Genomic DNA, 15,777 nt, shown 5'->3' with positions numbered 1-15,777 from the left:
CAGAAGGGAGTGGGAGATGAGAAAAAGTGGGGCTCATTCTGGGAAAGCCTCTTGGAGGAGATGTGCTCTCAATCAGGCTTTGAAGTGGGGAGAGAGTAATTGTCTGTTGGATTTGTGGAGGGAGGGAGTTCCAGGCCAGAGGCGGGATGTGGACCAGGGGTCAATGGCAAGACAGGCGAGATCAAGGCACAGTGAGAAGGTTCGCACTAGAGGAGCCAAGTGTACAGGCTGGGTTATAGGAGAGAAGCAAGATGAGGCAGGAGAGGGCAAGGTGATGGAGTGTTTTAAAGCCAATGGTGAGGAATTTTTGTTTGGTACAGAGGTGGAAGGGAAACCGCTATTTTTATTCATTCATTCATTCAATAGTATTTATTGAGCGCTTACTATGTGCAGAGCACTGTACTAAGCGCTTGGGATGAACGAGTCGGCAACAGATAGAGACAGTCCCTGCCGTTTGACGGGCTTACGGTCTAATCGACACCCTATTTTTGAAGGGGGGGGGGTGGATGACATGTCCTGAACGTTTTTGTAGAAAAATGATCCAGGCAGTGGAGTGAAGAATGGACTGGAGTGAAGAAAGGCAGGACATTGGGAGGTCAGCAAGGAGGCTGATGCAGTAAATCCAGGCAGGATAGGATACGTGATTCTATTAACATGGTAGCTGTATAGATGGAGCGGAAAGAGCAGATTTTAGCGATGTTGTGAAGGTGGGACCGACGGGATTTGGTGACGGTTTGAATATGTGGGTTGAACGAGGGAGGAGTAAAGGATAACTGACAAGGCTCCTTTGCTCACTCCTGAGGGTTCTTCTTGCTGATCCCTGTCCCATGCACCCAAAGGCTTCCCTTCTTTCCCTATCCCCTTATAAAGTTTGGCTTAGGGAAGGGGTGGGAAAGGGCAGGGGATGAGGTCAGGCACTCAGTCAATCGTATTTATTGAGTGCTTGCTCCTTGCAGAGCACTGTACTAAGCGCTCGGAAGAGTGAAATATAACAATATATCAGACACATTCCCTGTCCACAGCAAGTTTACAGCCTAGAGGGGAAGACAGACACCAATATAAATAAATGAAATTAAGGATACGTACATAAGTGCCATGGGGCCGGGAGGGGTGATAAATAAAGGAAACAAGTCAAGGCAACACAGAAGGAAGTGGGAGGAGATAAAAGGAGGCCTCAGTCAGGGAAGGCCTCTTGGAGGAGACGTGCCTTCGATAAGGCTTTAAAGCAGCAGAGAATAATTGTCTGTTGAATATGAAAAAGGAGGGCATTCCAGGCCAGAGGCAGAACTTGGGAAAGAGGTCAGAGATGAGATAGATGGGAACAAAGTACGGTGAGAAGGTTCGCATTAGAGGAACCAAGGGTGCGGACTGCGTCGTAATAAGATGGTAGTGAGGTGAGTTAGAAGATGGCAAAGTGACTGAAGGCTTTAAAGCAAATGGTGAGGATCTTCTGTTTGATGTTGAGGTCGTTAGGCAACCACTGGAGATTCTTTAGGAGTGGGGAAACATGGCCTGAAAGTTTCTGGAGAAAAATGATCCGGGCAGCAGAGTAAAGTATGGACTGGAGTGGAGAGTCGGGGAGGTCAGCAAAGAGGCTGATACAGTAATCAAGGTGGGATAGGATAAATCCTTGGATTAGTGTGGTAGCAGTTTGGATGGAGAGGAAATGGCAGATTTTAGCAATGTTGTGAAGGTCAAACTGACAGGGTTTAGTGATGGATTGAATATGTGGGTTGAATGAGAGCGAGGAGACAAGATAATGCCACTGTTATAGGCTTGTGAGACAAGAAGGATGGAGGTGTCGTGACGGGAAAGGCAGGGAAGGACCCAAAGCTCAACCAAACTTGGGCTCTTTTCTGCTGGATAATGGAGGGAAAGAGCAAGGAAGGAAGGAAGAAAAGCCTTGCACTCCACAGCTTCAGAGCTCAGGGCTCTCAGTTGATGTGCCCTGGGGCCTCTCAATTCCTTCTTCCCTGTTCCTCAAGCCACTAGCATTCCTCAGTGCTGAAAGCTGGAATTCTCCCGAACCTCCTCCGGTCCTCTTCTGCCAAGCCTCCTCGGCCAGGCCTCCTCTGCCAGCCTTCCTCTGCCAGGCCTCCGATGTCTGGCCAGGCTGGATCTCAGCCTTGGCAGCTTTCCGTGGCTTCAGGTAGAGCGGGCAGTGAATCAATCAATCAATCAATTAATCAATGATATTTACTGAGTGATTGCTGTGTGCAGAGCACTCTACTTAGCGCTTGGGAGAATACAACACAACAGAATTGGACAGACATGTTCCCTGCCCACAGTGAACGTACAGTTTAGAGGGGAAGACGGGCATTAATATGAATAAGTAACGTATATAATTTAAATATATGAACATAACATCTGTGGAGCTGAGGATGGGGCGAATACCAAATGTACAAAGTTTACAGATTCAAGTTGTATAGATGATGCAGAAGAAAGAGCGAGCTTGGGGAAAGAGGGCTTCATCGGAGAAGGCTTTTGGAGGAGATGTGACCATAATAATGCTTTGAAGGTAGAAGAGTGCTCTGCACATAGTAAGTGCTCAATAACTGATTGAGAAAGTGGTGGTCTGGCATATATGGAGGGGGAAGAAAGGAGAGATAGTAGCCCTATAAATTGCTGGGAGTCCATTTTAATGTGTAGCAGTGAGCCATTCTCCTCTAAACTGAACTCTCAATTGCTGTCTGATGCCCGACTGAGCTACAGGGTGAGTAAGGGGGCAATAAGAAGGGGCCTCTACCTGCCGGATCCACCAGCCCCCGAAATGTCCCTGTGGACAGCTGAGGGCTGGTGGAGGACTAGGGTACTAAAGGGGGGCTCATCTCTAGTTGAACCAATAGCTGTGATCTCTCTCTCTATTGATGCCAGGAATATCCCCCGGGACCCACCTCCTACCTGGCCAGCTTCGCTCATGGGGACCTTGGGAGTCTGCTGGTGACGGTGGAGTGTAGGCAGAGGCAAAACCCGGGTCTGCAGGGCTGAAGTAGTGGTTTGGGTTGCAAACTCCTCTGAGGAAACCTATGCTTCCTCTTTTCTGTCTACTCTTCTTGCTAGGAAAGTGATTTTGGCAGGAGCCTGGCTATCTGGGCATTTGTTAGACTCAGGAGGACACAACACTGGCACTGAGCAGCGTGGTTAGTGGAAAGAGTACGGGCTTGGGAGTCAGAGGTTTTTGGTTCTAATCCCAATTCTGCTACTTGTCAGCTGTGTGACTTTGGGCAAGTCACTTCACGTCTTTGTGCCTCAGTTACTTATCTGTAAAATGGGGATTAAGACTGTGAACTCCACATGGGACAACCTGATGACCTTGTATCTACCCCAACCTGAAGATCTTGTATCTACCCCAGAGCTTAAAACAGTATTTGGCACATAGTAAGCGCTTAACAAATGCCATCATTATTTTTATTATTATTTTCTTGTATCCATCCTAGCACTTAGTACAGTGCTTGGCACATAGTGAATCCTTAACAAATATAATAATAATAATAATTAGCCTTATTATTGCTTTGATTGACTGATCTTGCTCTAAAAGCCCAGCTGTCCTCCCTCTATTGAAACTCCCCAAACAGGTTACATCAAGAAGTCACTGTTGTACGTCTGTGTGTCCCCAAATTGACGGACACAATCGAATGGAAACATGTGGAGTCGAACAAGCTGGTCTCAGGTGCAGCCCCTTGCTCTCCTGCCACTCGGTTCTGTGCTCCGGGATATGGTAATAAGTCCCTTGTCCTGGGTAACGGTTTCTGAAAAGCTTTCATTAATTCTTCTGTCCACTCTGATTACACACACCTTTAGAAAGGCGTATGTCCCCAATTCACTGCCCTGCCTAACCCAGGAAGGTGGGAGGGGCAGCCGGCCAGTTTGCAGGTGAAATGCTAGATCTCTGACCAGGGGAGAGCCTGCGGATCAGCTCAGGGACAGTCTTCTGAGTGGGAACAGCATTGGTGAAAGCGTCGGAATTCTGGGAAGGTCCCCTGCCTCAGCTGCCATCGCAAGGAGCCAGAAATAATAACTGGGGTATTTGTTAAGCGATTACTCTAGACTCTAACCTGTAAGTTCTTCGTAGGGAGGAATGCATTCACCAACTCTGTTATATCATACTCTCCCATGCACTTAATACAGTGCTCTGCACACAGTAAACACCACTGTTTAATTGATTATGATGTGCCAAGCATTGTCCAAACTGTAGGGGTAGATACGAAATAATCAGGTCGGACACAGTTCTTGTCCCACATGACGCTTGGGGAAGGTTAAACAAAACGGGGCTACTGACCCACTGGGACGGAAGTCTAGGAAGAGATGGGTGGGGAGTGGGAGGCAGAGGGAACTCACAGTCTTCTTCGAGGGTGGAAAGAGGCTGGAGAAATGCTCCAGACAAAATGGAATCATACTGTGTCTTCAGATATTCAGATTAGACCTTCGGAATGATTTCAGCCCGTGAAGGAGACTGAGCAAGCCTCAGTCCTGATAAGAACAGGAGTGACTCCCTCCCCCATGTCACTAGGGAATTTTGGGTGCTGGAATGCTTGGAGAGTGAGGGGGTGGTTGAGAGGACCTCCAGAGGAGATCCCCAACACCACCAAATCTGTAAGACTGTCCATGCATGGGCTGACACCACCGGCAAGCTCCTACTCTGAGCACAGCACTGTGCTAAGCTCTTGAGAAAACACAACAGAAGTAAAAGTTTTGATTTAACAGGGGAGGCAGACATAATGTTATTTACAGCTAGAAAGAAAAGGAGAATGGAAAAATGGATATGAATAAATATGTGGTTAAATGGCTTTATGTGCAAATCAATAAGTAGGGAAGAGCTATGGGTGGCTGAGTGCACAAGTGCTGAGGAGGCGGCGGGGGAGTAGAGGGAGGAGAAAATACATCCTTAACTCCCTGACATCTCCAGAAAGCCCAACTGCAGTCAAGCTGGCTGTGACCTCAGTTGGAGCCTGAGGCCTTACAGTGACCAGAGTTCCTCTTCCAGTTCCTGGGCAGCTCCTAGGACTGGCTAGATGGTACCAGGATGGACTTTTCCCTTCTGCCTCCACCATTCTTCCCGGATCCTCTCCGTCCCAGGCCTCCTGATCCCCAGGGAGGCTGGGACCCCTTGAAGACTAACCCTCCTCTCCTTTGGGGCCCTTCAGGCGCTTTCACAGCTCCCTCACTGCTGACCGCAGATGGATCCGAGAGCGAAGTCACGAGTCATACGCCAAGAACTACTCCGTCGTCTTTCCCCATGACGAGCCCCTGGCCGGACGCAACAGAAGGAGAGATCCGCTGCACGAGGTCCCCGGGCGAGGCTGGGGCGGAGCGGGGATGGGAGTGGGGAGTGGGTGGTCAGTGGCTGCAGAGAGGAAAATGGTGGGGTTGGAGGGGGTGTTCCAAAGCAGAGGACATCCCCTCTTTTCTGGTCTGCAGGATGGGAGAGTTGGTAATGGAAAGGGGGATCAGCTCGGGGAAAGATGGCTTGCTTTGAGGTCGGGTCTATGTAGACAACAATAATAATTACAGTGTGCCAAGCACTGGGTTAAGCGCTGGGATCAACACAGTGTAAGAAGATCAGATACAGTCCCTATCCCACTTGGGGCTCACAGTCTAAGGGGGAGAGAGAACAGATATTCAATCCCCATTTTACGAATGAGAAAACTAAGGTAAAGAGAAATGAAGTGACTTCTCCAATGCTACCCAAGTTTCCTGACTTCCATTTCATTTATGAACATAACCATAATCTGTTTATATTAATGTGTGTCTCCCCCTCTAGACTGTAACCTCCATGAGGGCAGGGAACATGCCGTCATCTCTGTTGTGTTGTACCTCCCAGCGCTCTAGTACACTGCTCTATAAACTGTAAGCATTCAATAAATACCACTGATGGATTAATTAGGCAATATTGGATGGCTGTAAGCTTCTTGTGGTCAGGGACCATGTCTTCCAACTATGTTGTATTGTGTTCTCCCAAGTTCTTAGTGTAGTGCTCTGCATGTAGTAAGCACTCAATAAATACCACTGTCTGATTGATTGCCTGTGACCCCGTCTGCTCTGGGGAAGGGAGAGGCGTTAGTTCTGCTCCATCAGCAGCCACCTCCCAGATGGATCACAGATTGTCCTTAGCAAGTTCTGCCACCTTGTCCCAACACCATCCACCCAGTCCCGGAGGAAGGTAAGGACAGAACTACTGGATGCTATGGCTAGCCCCGCTCATGGTGCCTCAAAACAGAGCTACCAATTTTTTAATTTTTTAAAATGATATTTGCTAAGCACTAAACTATGTTCTAGGCATTGTAATAAGTCCTGGGATAGATACAAAGTGATCAGATTGAACACAGTCCCTGCCCCACATGGAGCTCGTATTCCTAATCCTTATTTTACAGATGAGGTAACTGAGGCCCAGAGAACTAATCTCCCCCAGTAGACAAGTGGCAGAGTGATAGTCCCTGACTCCCAGACCCATGATCTTCTCACTAGGCTACGTTGCTTTTCCTGTTGTCACCTCTCCTGGTACTACTGAACATCTACTGTGCATGGGGAAACGTGGAGCCTGAAGCCAGCAGCCCTGATCTTGCTGCCTTGTCCTGCTCTGAAAGCCAAACTACCCAGTAAATAATCTAAATGATTCAGGCCCAAGATTTGGCATCAACTGTCCTTTAGTCTCCTAAGAGATACTTTCAACAGGTTTTTAATCGGGCATTCCTAAGATGTGTTTTTTTTTGGTCTCAGTTGTACAGACAATCTTCTAGAGAGTGAGGGTCGGAGTGGGGGCACCCCCTCTGTTTAAGGAGGAGTTGGGGCTCCTTGAGCTTGGATGGAACAGAGGGTCCCTAAATGCAATTTCCTCCTGTTTCCAAGAAGCCCTTTGCCTGTGTGATGAGGGGTGATCCAGGCCCGGTTGGTTGATACTAGCCAAAGGCTGCATCTCAGCACTTAGAGAAAGGCGTTATTTTAACATGTTTAAGAAATTTCTTCCTGGAACAGAAGAACACAAGAAAAGTCACACTGGATCACACTGTAGGTCCTGTGAGTCTACTATTCTCTCCTTGACAACCATCCTTATTGCTAGGTGTACCATTTTATATCCCCAACCTCCCCTCCAAAAGTTCAAGGTGGACTTGTCATCCAAGAATTCCTCTTGACCCTTCTTTAATCTGCCTGCACAATTTCCTTAGTGTATCTGGAGCCTGAAGGAGGTGGGGGTCCCTCAGAGAACCAGGCTGGCCCAAGGAGGAGTAAAAGGCCTTCAGACTTGGAGATCTCGTCCCTATTTCTCCCCCAAAGCCCTCTGAACAGCCTGCAATGAGAATTTGGATCTTAAATCCATGTGAAATCAGAAGGAAAGTCTGGAGTCGCTGACACCTGCATTTAATTTGTTGCACTGCAAAATTCTCCAATGAGAAACTTTATTCATGCTACTGCAAGAGGCTAATTCTCACTCTGTGCTTTCCGGTGCTTGGAAAATGGTCAGGGTTGTCTACCTCTCTGGGTAGTGAGGGGGGTGAATTCTTTTGTACCTGTTGGAGCCCATGCTAACCGAAGGATGGACTCTTGGCCTTGGAAGGTGTTGGTCTACAGTCAGATCCAAAACCACATGGAGCAAACCCTGAACACGTCTCCACCTTTAGCTGAAAGACTGATGTGCCTGGCTGGTTGCCCAGGGTCCAGATAAAAATTGTAATTGTGGTATTTGTTAAGAGCTTACTATGTGCCAGGCACTGTATTGAGGTGGATACAACAAATCAGGTAGGACATAGTTCCTGTACCACATGGGGCTCACAGTCTCAATCTCCATTTTACAGATGAAGTAACTGAGGCACAAAGAGGTGAAGTGGCCTAAGGCCACACAGCTGACAAGTGGCGGAGCTGGGATTAGAACCCATAACCTTCTGACTCCCGGGCCCCTGCTCTATCCACTACACCGGGCTGCTTCCTGACCCTGCTCCAACTGGGTAGAGGAGGATAGAGTAACGGGCCCTTCAGTTCCTCTCCAGCTTTGCCCAAAGTAGCCAGGAGTCATCTGCATCTGTGGGGGGCCCTGTATCTACCCTGCCTTAATGGATCGTGAGGGGGACCCGCAGAAAGGGGTAGGAGTGTCACAGAGAGGGGGCCCCTCAGCTGGCCAGGCCTTTGGGAACACCCAACTTTGTCATCTTGACCCTACAGATACGACTCTTAGGAAAATCGGGGAGGGGGTTCAGATTTCAGTGAAGGGTTTGGACTGGGCTGTGTGGTTGACAGAGAGTTGAAATAGAGCAGAAACACAGCTTGACATTCCTAGTTTTGATTCCAATGGGGGGAAAGAATGTCTGTGGTTCCCCCTCAGGCTCTGGGCATTTGGACACATCAGGTGAAATGGCTAACTTCTGAGCCAAAGCAACCTCCCAGTCTGAACTGGATAGGCTCCTTCCCCCGAGTCCTTTCCATAGTCTAGAGAGACTGGAGTGAGTCGACCTCGCAACCCACCTCTTTCCCCATCCCGTCCCCGCCACCCCACTGCCAGCTTCAAGAGAAGTTGGCAGAAGAGAAATCTGTCTCTTACACCATCTAATGAGTCACGCCTTGTTGAGTGACAAGTGGGTATTTATACCCAGAGGAACAGAACATGTGCCCTGGGCTATAAATAGAAGGAAATAGTTTCAAATGTGTTGTACAATATGAACTGCTCTTTTACCTAAATGTTAATCGAAAGAGATTTTGAGCATCCATCTCAGCTTGGAGAAATGTTAGTATGCTTTCCTCTACCTTTTGATTTCTGCCTGACATGACAACACAGACAGAACTTTCTGCTATGGTGTTAAAGAGGAACAGCTCCAGAATTTTTCTTCTTCTTCATCCATCTACTAGCAGCGTGGCCTAGTGGAAAGAGCATGGGTCTGGGAGTCAGAGGACCTGGGTTCTATTCCCGACTCTGCCAAATGCTCTTCCAATTGTTAGCTGTGTGACCCTGGGCAAATCACTTAACCTATCTGTGCCTCAGTTTCCTCAACTGTAAAATGGGGATTTAATACCTATTCTCCCTCCCATTTAAGGCCGTCAGCCCCATGCGGAATAGAGACTGTGTCCGACCTAATTAACTTGTACCTACCCCAGCGCTTAGGGTTTGACACACAGTAAGGGCTTAAAAAGCACAGTCAAACATTTCCCTGTTTTCTGCATATAGTGCTGATAGTCAACATTGAAAGCATCCTCTTGGGTTCATTTATCTCATTTCTGGAGTGAATCCTGATGGAGAAAATTTGGTTTGCAGGTGTTCAGACAAACAGGAGGTTTGCTGATGACTCCCCTATGAAATGGGTGACTCTGGTTTGGCCTTGAGGAACAAGGATTCTTTAGAGAATCCTAGCCTAGCTATGGTATTGATTGTGACATTTATTAATTACATGTGGCAAGCACTCTTCTGAGTGCAAAAAAATCACAGCTCAGACTCAGAGCCTGTACACATGGGGCTCACAGTCTAAGAGGTTGGAAGAGCAGAAATCTTATCCATATTTTACAGAGGAAGTAACTGAGAGACAGGGAGGTAAAGTGACTTGCCCAAGGTCTCACAGCAGGTCATTGAAAGATTTGGGATTAAAATGCAGGTCTCCTGACACCCCATGCTCTTTCCACTAGACCATATTGCCACTCAGCTTTCAGACTGCTTCGGATAATTGTCAAATCGTGGCAAGGATAATTCAAAAAGCTGAAAGGAATGGACCAGGTCCTTGCACTTATTATCAGCATTTGGTGCTCGGTATCTTAGTCAAGGCATAAAGGCAGAATTCCTATGAAGCAGAGCTTTAGTGGCTTATTGTCAGACCCACTGCTTGGAACTGCTCATGTTTCTTCTCATCTATCTCTATGCCATCTCAAGTCTCTGCTCCCATTCATTCATTCATTCATTCATTCATTCATTCAATCAATCATATTTATTGAGCACTTACTGTGTGCAGAGCACTATACTCAGTGCTTAGGAGAGTACAAATCAACAATAATCAGACACATCCCCTGCCCACAATGTGCTCCCCATTCCTACTTCACCTCTCCGTTCTTCCTACCTACTCTGGTATCCTCAGTCTTCCTTCGTCTCTGTCCCATCTTCTTCTTAGTATATTATTCATTCAATCGTATTTATTGAGTGCTTACTGGATGGATCATTGCTCTGACCTGATTTGGTACTTTTTGTGTTGAAGAGAGATATATTAAACCATTGTTTCCCCTGAGAGCTGAGATATCCTAACTCAGCCACGGGGTTAGTAGTCTCCTTAGGAATGTGGGAAACTGTCTTAACCATGTTCCCGTATGTAAAGCATCCAAACTGCACTTCCCTGTTTTTTCTTTTCTCTCTCTGTCCCCTTCGAATGATAAAAAATCCCAGGGCCAGCCCCTCAGCAACTGAACTAAGGGCCAGATCAGAAATGTCACATAAATCCTGACTTATCTTGGGGGATATTGCTATCGTGGGGGTGGGTTGGTTGGAGCATGGGGGAGACGCTGTCTGGCAGTTTGGAATGTAGGTTAGTAGGTATTGTGTCACCTCATAGCTGTGACTGGCAAGGGTGTGACTAACTGTAATCACCATGCTCTTCTTCTCCCTCTCCCAGGAACTCCTTCGACAGGGTTGTGTGTTCCAGGAGAGACACGGTTGGGAGAGGCCTGGATGGTTCAACCCTCAAGGGACTGCTCCAGTAAGCACAACCAACCTCTCCCCCAGTTTTGAGTGATGGCTAAGGAACGTCTCTGAGGTGGAAGGGGCATGTTGGGGTCAGGGGCTTCCCAAGGCATCTGATCGACCGCTATTGGGTGTAGCCCTTGCAGGGATACGCTTAGTGGGGTAGAGTCCATATCAGCAAAGTGCCTGATGAACCTTCTGGAATATGCTTGTAAATGGTTGCCTGTGAAAAAGAGTGTTTTTGGTCACAACATTCTGGGCTCCTATAAAGTAAGGTAGTTCCATCCTGAACCCTCAAAGCATAGGGGTGCAATTTCACATTAAAACTGATGAAGCTTCCAATTCTCAGCATCCTATAATAAGGTCATCAGGCACAAAGAGATTTCTCCCCAAAATGTCCTTCTCCCTTTGTTTTCTCTTCTACCAGGGTGTGCTACCAACTCCATCCATAGCTTTCCAGAAACAGGGTTTTTCCAGCTCTTGTCCAGAATTCGGCTATAGGTTTCAATTTCCCCCCTTTCTTTGAACTTCAGAGATGAGAGGCATTTCCCACGCAGATCCAACCTGCAGGCCAGCACAATTCTGATCCAGCAAGAAACAGCAGAGTTGGAGCACCCAAAATGAGCCATCGTTTCATTGCTTGGGAGCACTTCAGGATTTATTTAAAAGGGTTCCTTTTAAAAGTCAAAATGTTTCAAGTGAGACTGGTTTTAGCTGGGTCCCCTTATTCTGGGGACAGTGGCAAATGACATAGCCATCTCCTGCCCAGGAATCTTTAGTGATCAATGGAGTCATGTGGCTGAGGGCTGGCAGCTTGTGGAAGTGAAAGGAGCTTGGCCGGATACTTCGGGAAGCGAAACAGAGGGAAACGAGGGAACGAAAAGGTGCAGGCCGGAGAAAAGAGCCTTTAAGCAGAGATCAGAAGTGAGCTGGAGAGCCGGAGATATCAGCAGGGAGAAAAAAAAGGCCTGTGCTGATGTTGTGTTGCTGCAAGAATCATCCGGACCTCCCCTATTTGTCCCTCTGCTGCCATTCTGATCTTCTCATCTCCTCTCCTTTTCAGATCCTTGATTATGACTATTATGGTGCCTATGAACACAAGCCCCATGAAGACTACAGCTATAACAAGCTGCTTGGAGATGAATACACTTTTGATTTCCCCCCTCATCATGAGGTTGTAAGTAGTCGGTTTGAATTCCACTGCGGTCCAGGCTGCTCGTCTGATCACATTCATTTAGCACCTGGTCCCCAGATGCCTGAGAACCATGGTCAAGCTGATAAGGGGATTCAGCTGGGGCCCAGCTGGGGCCCGCTGACCTTTGGCAACCAGAGGTGACAGCAATCAGAAGGACCTGCCCCCCTCAATCCCTCGGTCATCAAGCAAATAGCAGTGTGAGGCGCCTGCCCTCCAAGTGGTAGAATTCCAGAGCAAATGAAAAGTTTGTTCTGTGACTTTTCCCAGGCCCCAAGAAAAGGTGTCTTAAAAATTCCCCAGAGCTTAAAGCCTACTATCATTCATATTCTAGCAAGTTACCAAGCTACCTCACACCCAGGCTGAGACACCAGCGAAAATGATTCAGCCTAAAGGGCAAGATTTTATTCTGACTGTTCAAATCCCACAAAAATGCACGGTTTGGGAGAATGAGACCCAATTACATTGATGTTGCCACTTCTGCTGCAATCCAAGGATGAGCAAGCTTGTCCCTAAGGGAAACTTTACACTGGGGAGGAAAATAGCTCATTGACAGAATGACACCAGACTCCACACTGAGGCTGTGTTCGGAGCTGGATTTGATTTTTGTGGTTGATGGGCGTAGGAGGGAGTGAGGAGAGGGAAGCAAGGCTGGGTGTCGGGGGGAGATGTCAGCTCAGACAGAGCTGATGGGACTGAAATCTCATGGCAAGGCAGTACCAAGTCCTGGACTTCGCTCTTCATATCCATTTGCTCTCAAATGAGGTTTATTGTATAGGGGAAAACCATGAAAGGGTCCCCACCTGTGTTGTCTGTGTGTGATTCTCAGATCAAGAAAGAGTGTTTAACCTGCAGAGGGGCAGCCGCTGTGTTTGACATGTCGTATTTTGGAAAGTTCTACCTGCTGGGTCCCGATGCCAGGAAGGCTGCAGATTGGCTCTTTTCAGCAGATGTCAGCAAGGCACCAGGTTTGAGTTGACCTTGGGGGACGGGCTCCCCGAGGACCCCCTAACTTTTATCTAGAGGCCAGGGGAAGGCTGGGATTCAGTGGGAAGGACATGCGCAGAAGGGGAGCTGGGTTGCTGAACCATTTTATAAACATACACACTGAGCATCAAGACTATGAAGTCACGGATCCCTTGCCCTGAGTTGAGGATGGGGAGATGGAGGTCTGACTGATCCCTGGGTGGGTGTTAATGCAGTGGGTTCTCTTTTTGTCTGATCTCTGGTCTTGGCTGGAGAAACACCATGAGCAGGCTGGGGTCTGTAAGCTAAGAACAGGCTCCTATAGAGTCCTAATGACCCAGAATCATGGAGCCAATGGAGAACCTAGGATTTGGGGCTCCAGAGGGTCCTCTTTGTATTCTGAGAGGCCACCCCACCCCACCCCCAATCCAATCTTTCCCATATCTCCTTTTCCCTTACAGAATCTATCCAGCTGTGTAGCACAGGTCTGCTTCATAGCCAATCTTTGTAACTTCAAGCAAGTCATTTACCCTCTCTGGGGCTCACTTTTTTCTCCTTTGAACAGAGGATAATAGGTTCACAACAAATCAGAGAAAACTTTTTCTTAAACAGTAGCTGGTAGGTATGTAGAATTCATTATTAGCATAGAACTCAGTGCAGGCAGAAAATACAGATTATTCCAAGAAGGGTGCGGATAAATGGTCCCTAAAGGTTACTAGGGGCAAACGCTAAAGGTATTAGATGGTCCATCCATAAGATTTAGGAGGGATTGTAAGGATGGCTCCCTCAGTTTCTCCAAGCATCCCGTTGCCATGGATGGAGATGGTCCTCGTATCTGATCCAGCAGTGATACTGCTTGTGCTCTGATGAGAACCGCAGTTGAGTTGTGGGGTAGAGTGAATTCAGGGGCCCCAAAAACCCACAATGGCTTCTCTCATCTGCCCCCAGGATCTACTGTGTACACATGCATGCTGAATGCACGGGGAGGGGCTGAGAGCGATTTGACAGTCAGTAGCCTGGCCCCAGAAAACCAGGCACCTCAGCTGGCCCCTGTATTTGAAGGTAAGACCTGCCCCACTGAGTGGAGAGTTCACATTGATTCTGTCTTTGCTGATGGGAGAGTGCTTGCCTGTGGGCTGGTTTGCTTGGTCCTCTAGGGATTGGGCTGGGAGAATGGCTTGGAATTTTAACGTGAAATTTTAACTGTGAAATTTCTGTCAGAGTCTCCTCTGCCTAATTCTTAAATGGCTACGGCCCTGCGTAAAATTCTTTCTCGCCGCAGAAGCAGAAAGCAGGCTTGGCATAGCGAATCGAGCACGGGCCTGGAAGTCAGAAGGTCATGGGCTCTAATCCCAGTTCCACCACTTGTCTGCTGTGTGGCCTTGGCCAAGTCACTTCATTTCTCTGTGCCTCAGTAATCTCATCTGTAAAAAAGGGATTGAGACTGGGAGTCCCACTTAGGACAGAGACTACGTCCAACCCTATTTGCTTGTATCCACCCAAATGCTTAGTACAGTGCCTGGACATAGTAAGCACTTAACAAGTACCGTAATTATCATTATCGGTATTATTAATAATAATAATAGGGTTCAGGGAGATCGGTTTAAATGCAGCCCTTGAGGGCGCAGTGGTGGTTCTAGATTTCAGCCTTGCGGGTTGCCCGGTGTTTGCCGAGGAAATGAGTTGTGGTGGAATGCTGTCAATCACTATATGATTGCCAAAGGGCTCCTGGCCTTACAACATGCCCACATATGAACTAGGTGAGCTGAACATTGTGTAGTTGTGTTACCATGTAATAACATTCAGGGCTGGGCAAACTCTCTGCCTCCTTCAGAGCTAAGAACTGGGGGCCATTTTAGAGTGTGTCAAAGCTAGCCTCTACTTGCTGAGCTCCCGTGACCTACAGCACCCAGAATACCTCGTCCCTGCTCTATAGGAGCTGAGATTCTGATTCATTTTGACCAAGCATGCCACACTTCTCAGTCTGTGGGCCCTAGTGGTGAAGAAATTCTAGCCTAAATTGGCTGCAGGCAAGAAGAACAGCCTCTCTTTGGGTTCAGAAGGGCAGGTGGAGAGTGTTCCAGTTGGGATCTTGTGTTTGGTGCAGAGATTTGGCACCATGGGGTAAAGTGACATGGATTCCTGCCCAAGAGAAACTCCCCAGGGGAAATTCCTTCCCCAAGAATAATAATAATACTAATTATGGTATTTGTTAAGTGCTTACTATGTGCCAGGCACTGTTCTAAGGGCTGGGGTAGATATAAGTTAATCAGGTTGGACAGAGTCCCTGTCCCACACTCTGAATCCCAATTTTACAAATGAGGTAACTGAGGCACAGAGAAGTTAAGTGACTTGCCCAGGATCACACAGCAGACATTTGGCAGAGCCGGAATTAGAACCCAGGTCCTTCTGACCCCCAGGCTCATGCTTTATCTACTAGGAAATAGTCAGTGAATGAATCAATCAATGGTATTTATTGAGCACTTACTGTGTGCCGAGCATTGTACTAAGTGCTTAGGAGAGTATAGTGTTACAGAGTCATCCCGTGTGTTAAGGCTCAATCCACACCCCCGTGCTTATTTCTCTCCCTTTGCAGACACCGACTCCACACTAGCGCTCATTAAAGCTCTAATGGGAAGGAGAGAAGCTCTATGGCTATGCGAGCTGTTCACGGATGGAGCGTGTAATAAAAGCTCATCTATTTTTCAATTACAGTAGGTGGCTGCACCTATTATCCCCACGACATATTGTGCGAGTGACGTTTAGGAGCAGCAGAAAGGAGGGGAAAGGAGCATTCATCAGGATTAATCAGCCAGCCAGGCCTCAAATCCTTTCCCGGTTGTTGTTGTATGGTTCCTGGACTTTCCCCTAGGAGCAGGGCCGGCCCAGAGCTGGGGGGCCCAAACCCCAGCTGGATTTAGAACCACAGACCACCTTTGTGCCTGGACAGAGAAGCAGTGTGGTGTAGTAGAAAAGA

At 47.8% G+C, this 15,777-nt stretch overlaps 1 protein-coding gene across 2 annotated transcripts in view; it reads left to right on the top strand.

Moving 5' to 3' along the window:
- SARDH (sarcosine dehydrogenase) overlaps nucleotides 1–15,777 on the top strand; it is a 94,286-nt gene that overhangs the window by 35,496 nt on the left and 43,013 nt on the right. For both annotated transcript variants that reach the window (XM_001505570.5, XM_029063127.2), the window contains exons 11-15: nucleotides 5,145–5,286; nucleotides 10,575–10,658; nucleotides 11,706–11,819; nucleotides 12,664–12,802; nucleotides 13,749–13,862. In XM_001505570.5, coding sequence (XP_001505620.3) covers nucleotides 5,145–5,286; nucleotides 10,575–10,658; nucleotides 11,706–11,819; nucleotides 12,664–12,802; nucleotides 13,749–13,862 — 593 coding nt within the window. The remainder of the gene's footprint in view (nucleotides 1–5,144; nucleotides 5,287–10,574; nucleotides 10,659–11,705; nucleotides 11,820–12,663; nucleotides 12,803–13,748; nucleotides 13,863–15,777) is intronic.

The sequence above is a fragment of the Ornithorhynchus anatinus genome, chromosome 4 (genome assembly GCF_004115215.2).
Source record: "Ornithorhynchus anatinus isolate Pmale09 chromosome 4, mOrnAna1.pri.v4, whole genome shotgun sequence".
Taxonomy (NCBI): Eukaryota; Metazoa; Chordata; class Mammalia; order Monotremata; family Ornithorhynchidae; genus Ornithorhynchus; species Ornithorhynchus anatinus.
This window is presented reverse-complemented; position numbering and strand designations above follow the sequence as displayed.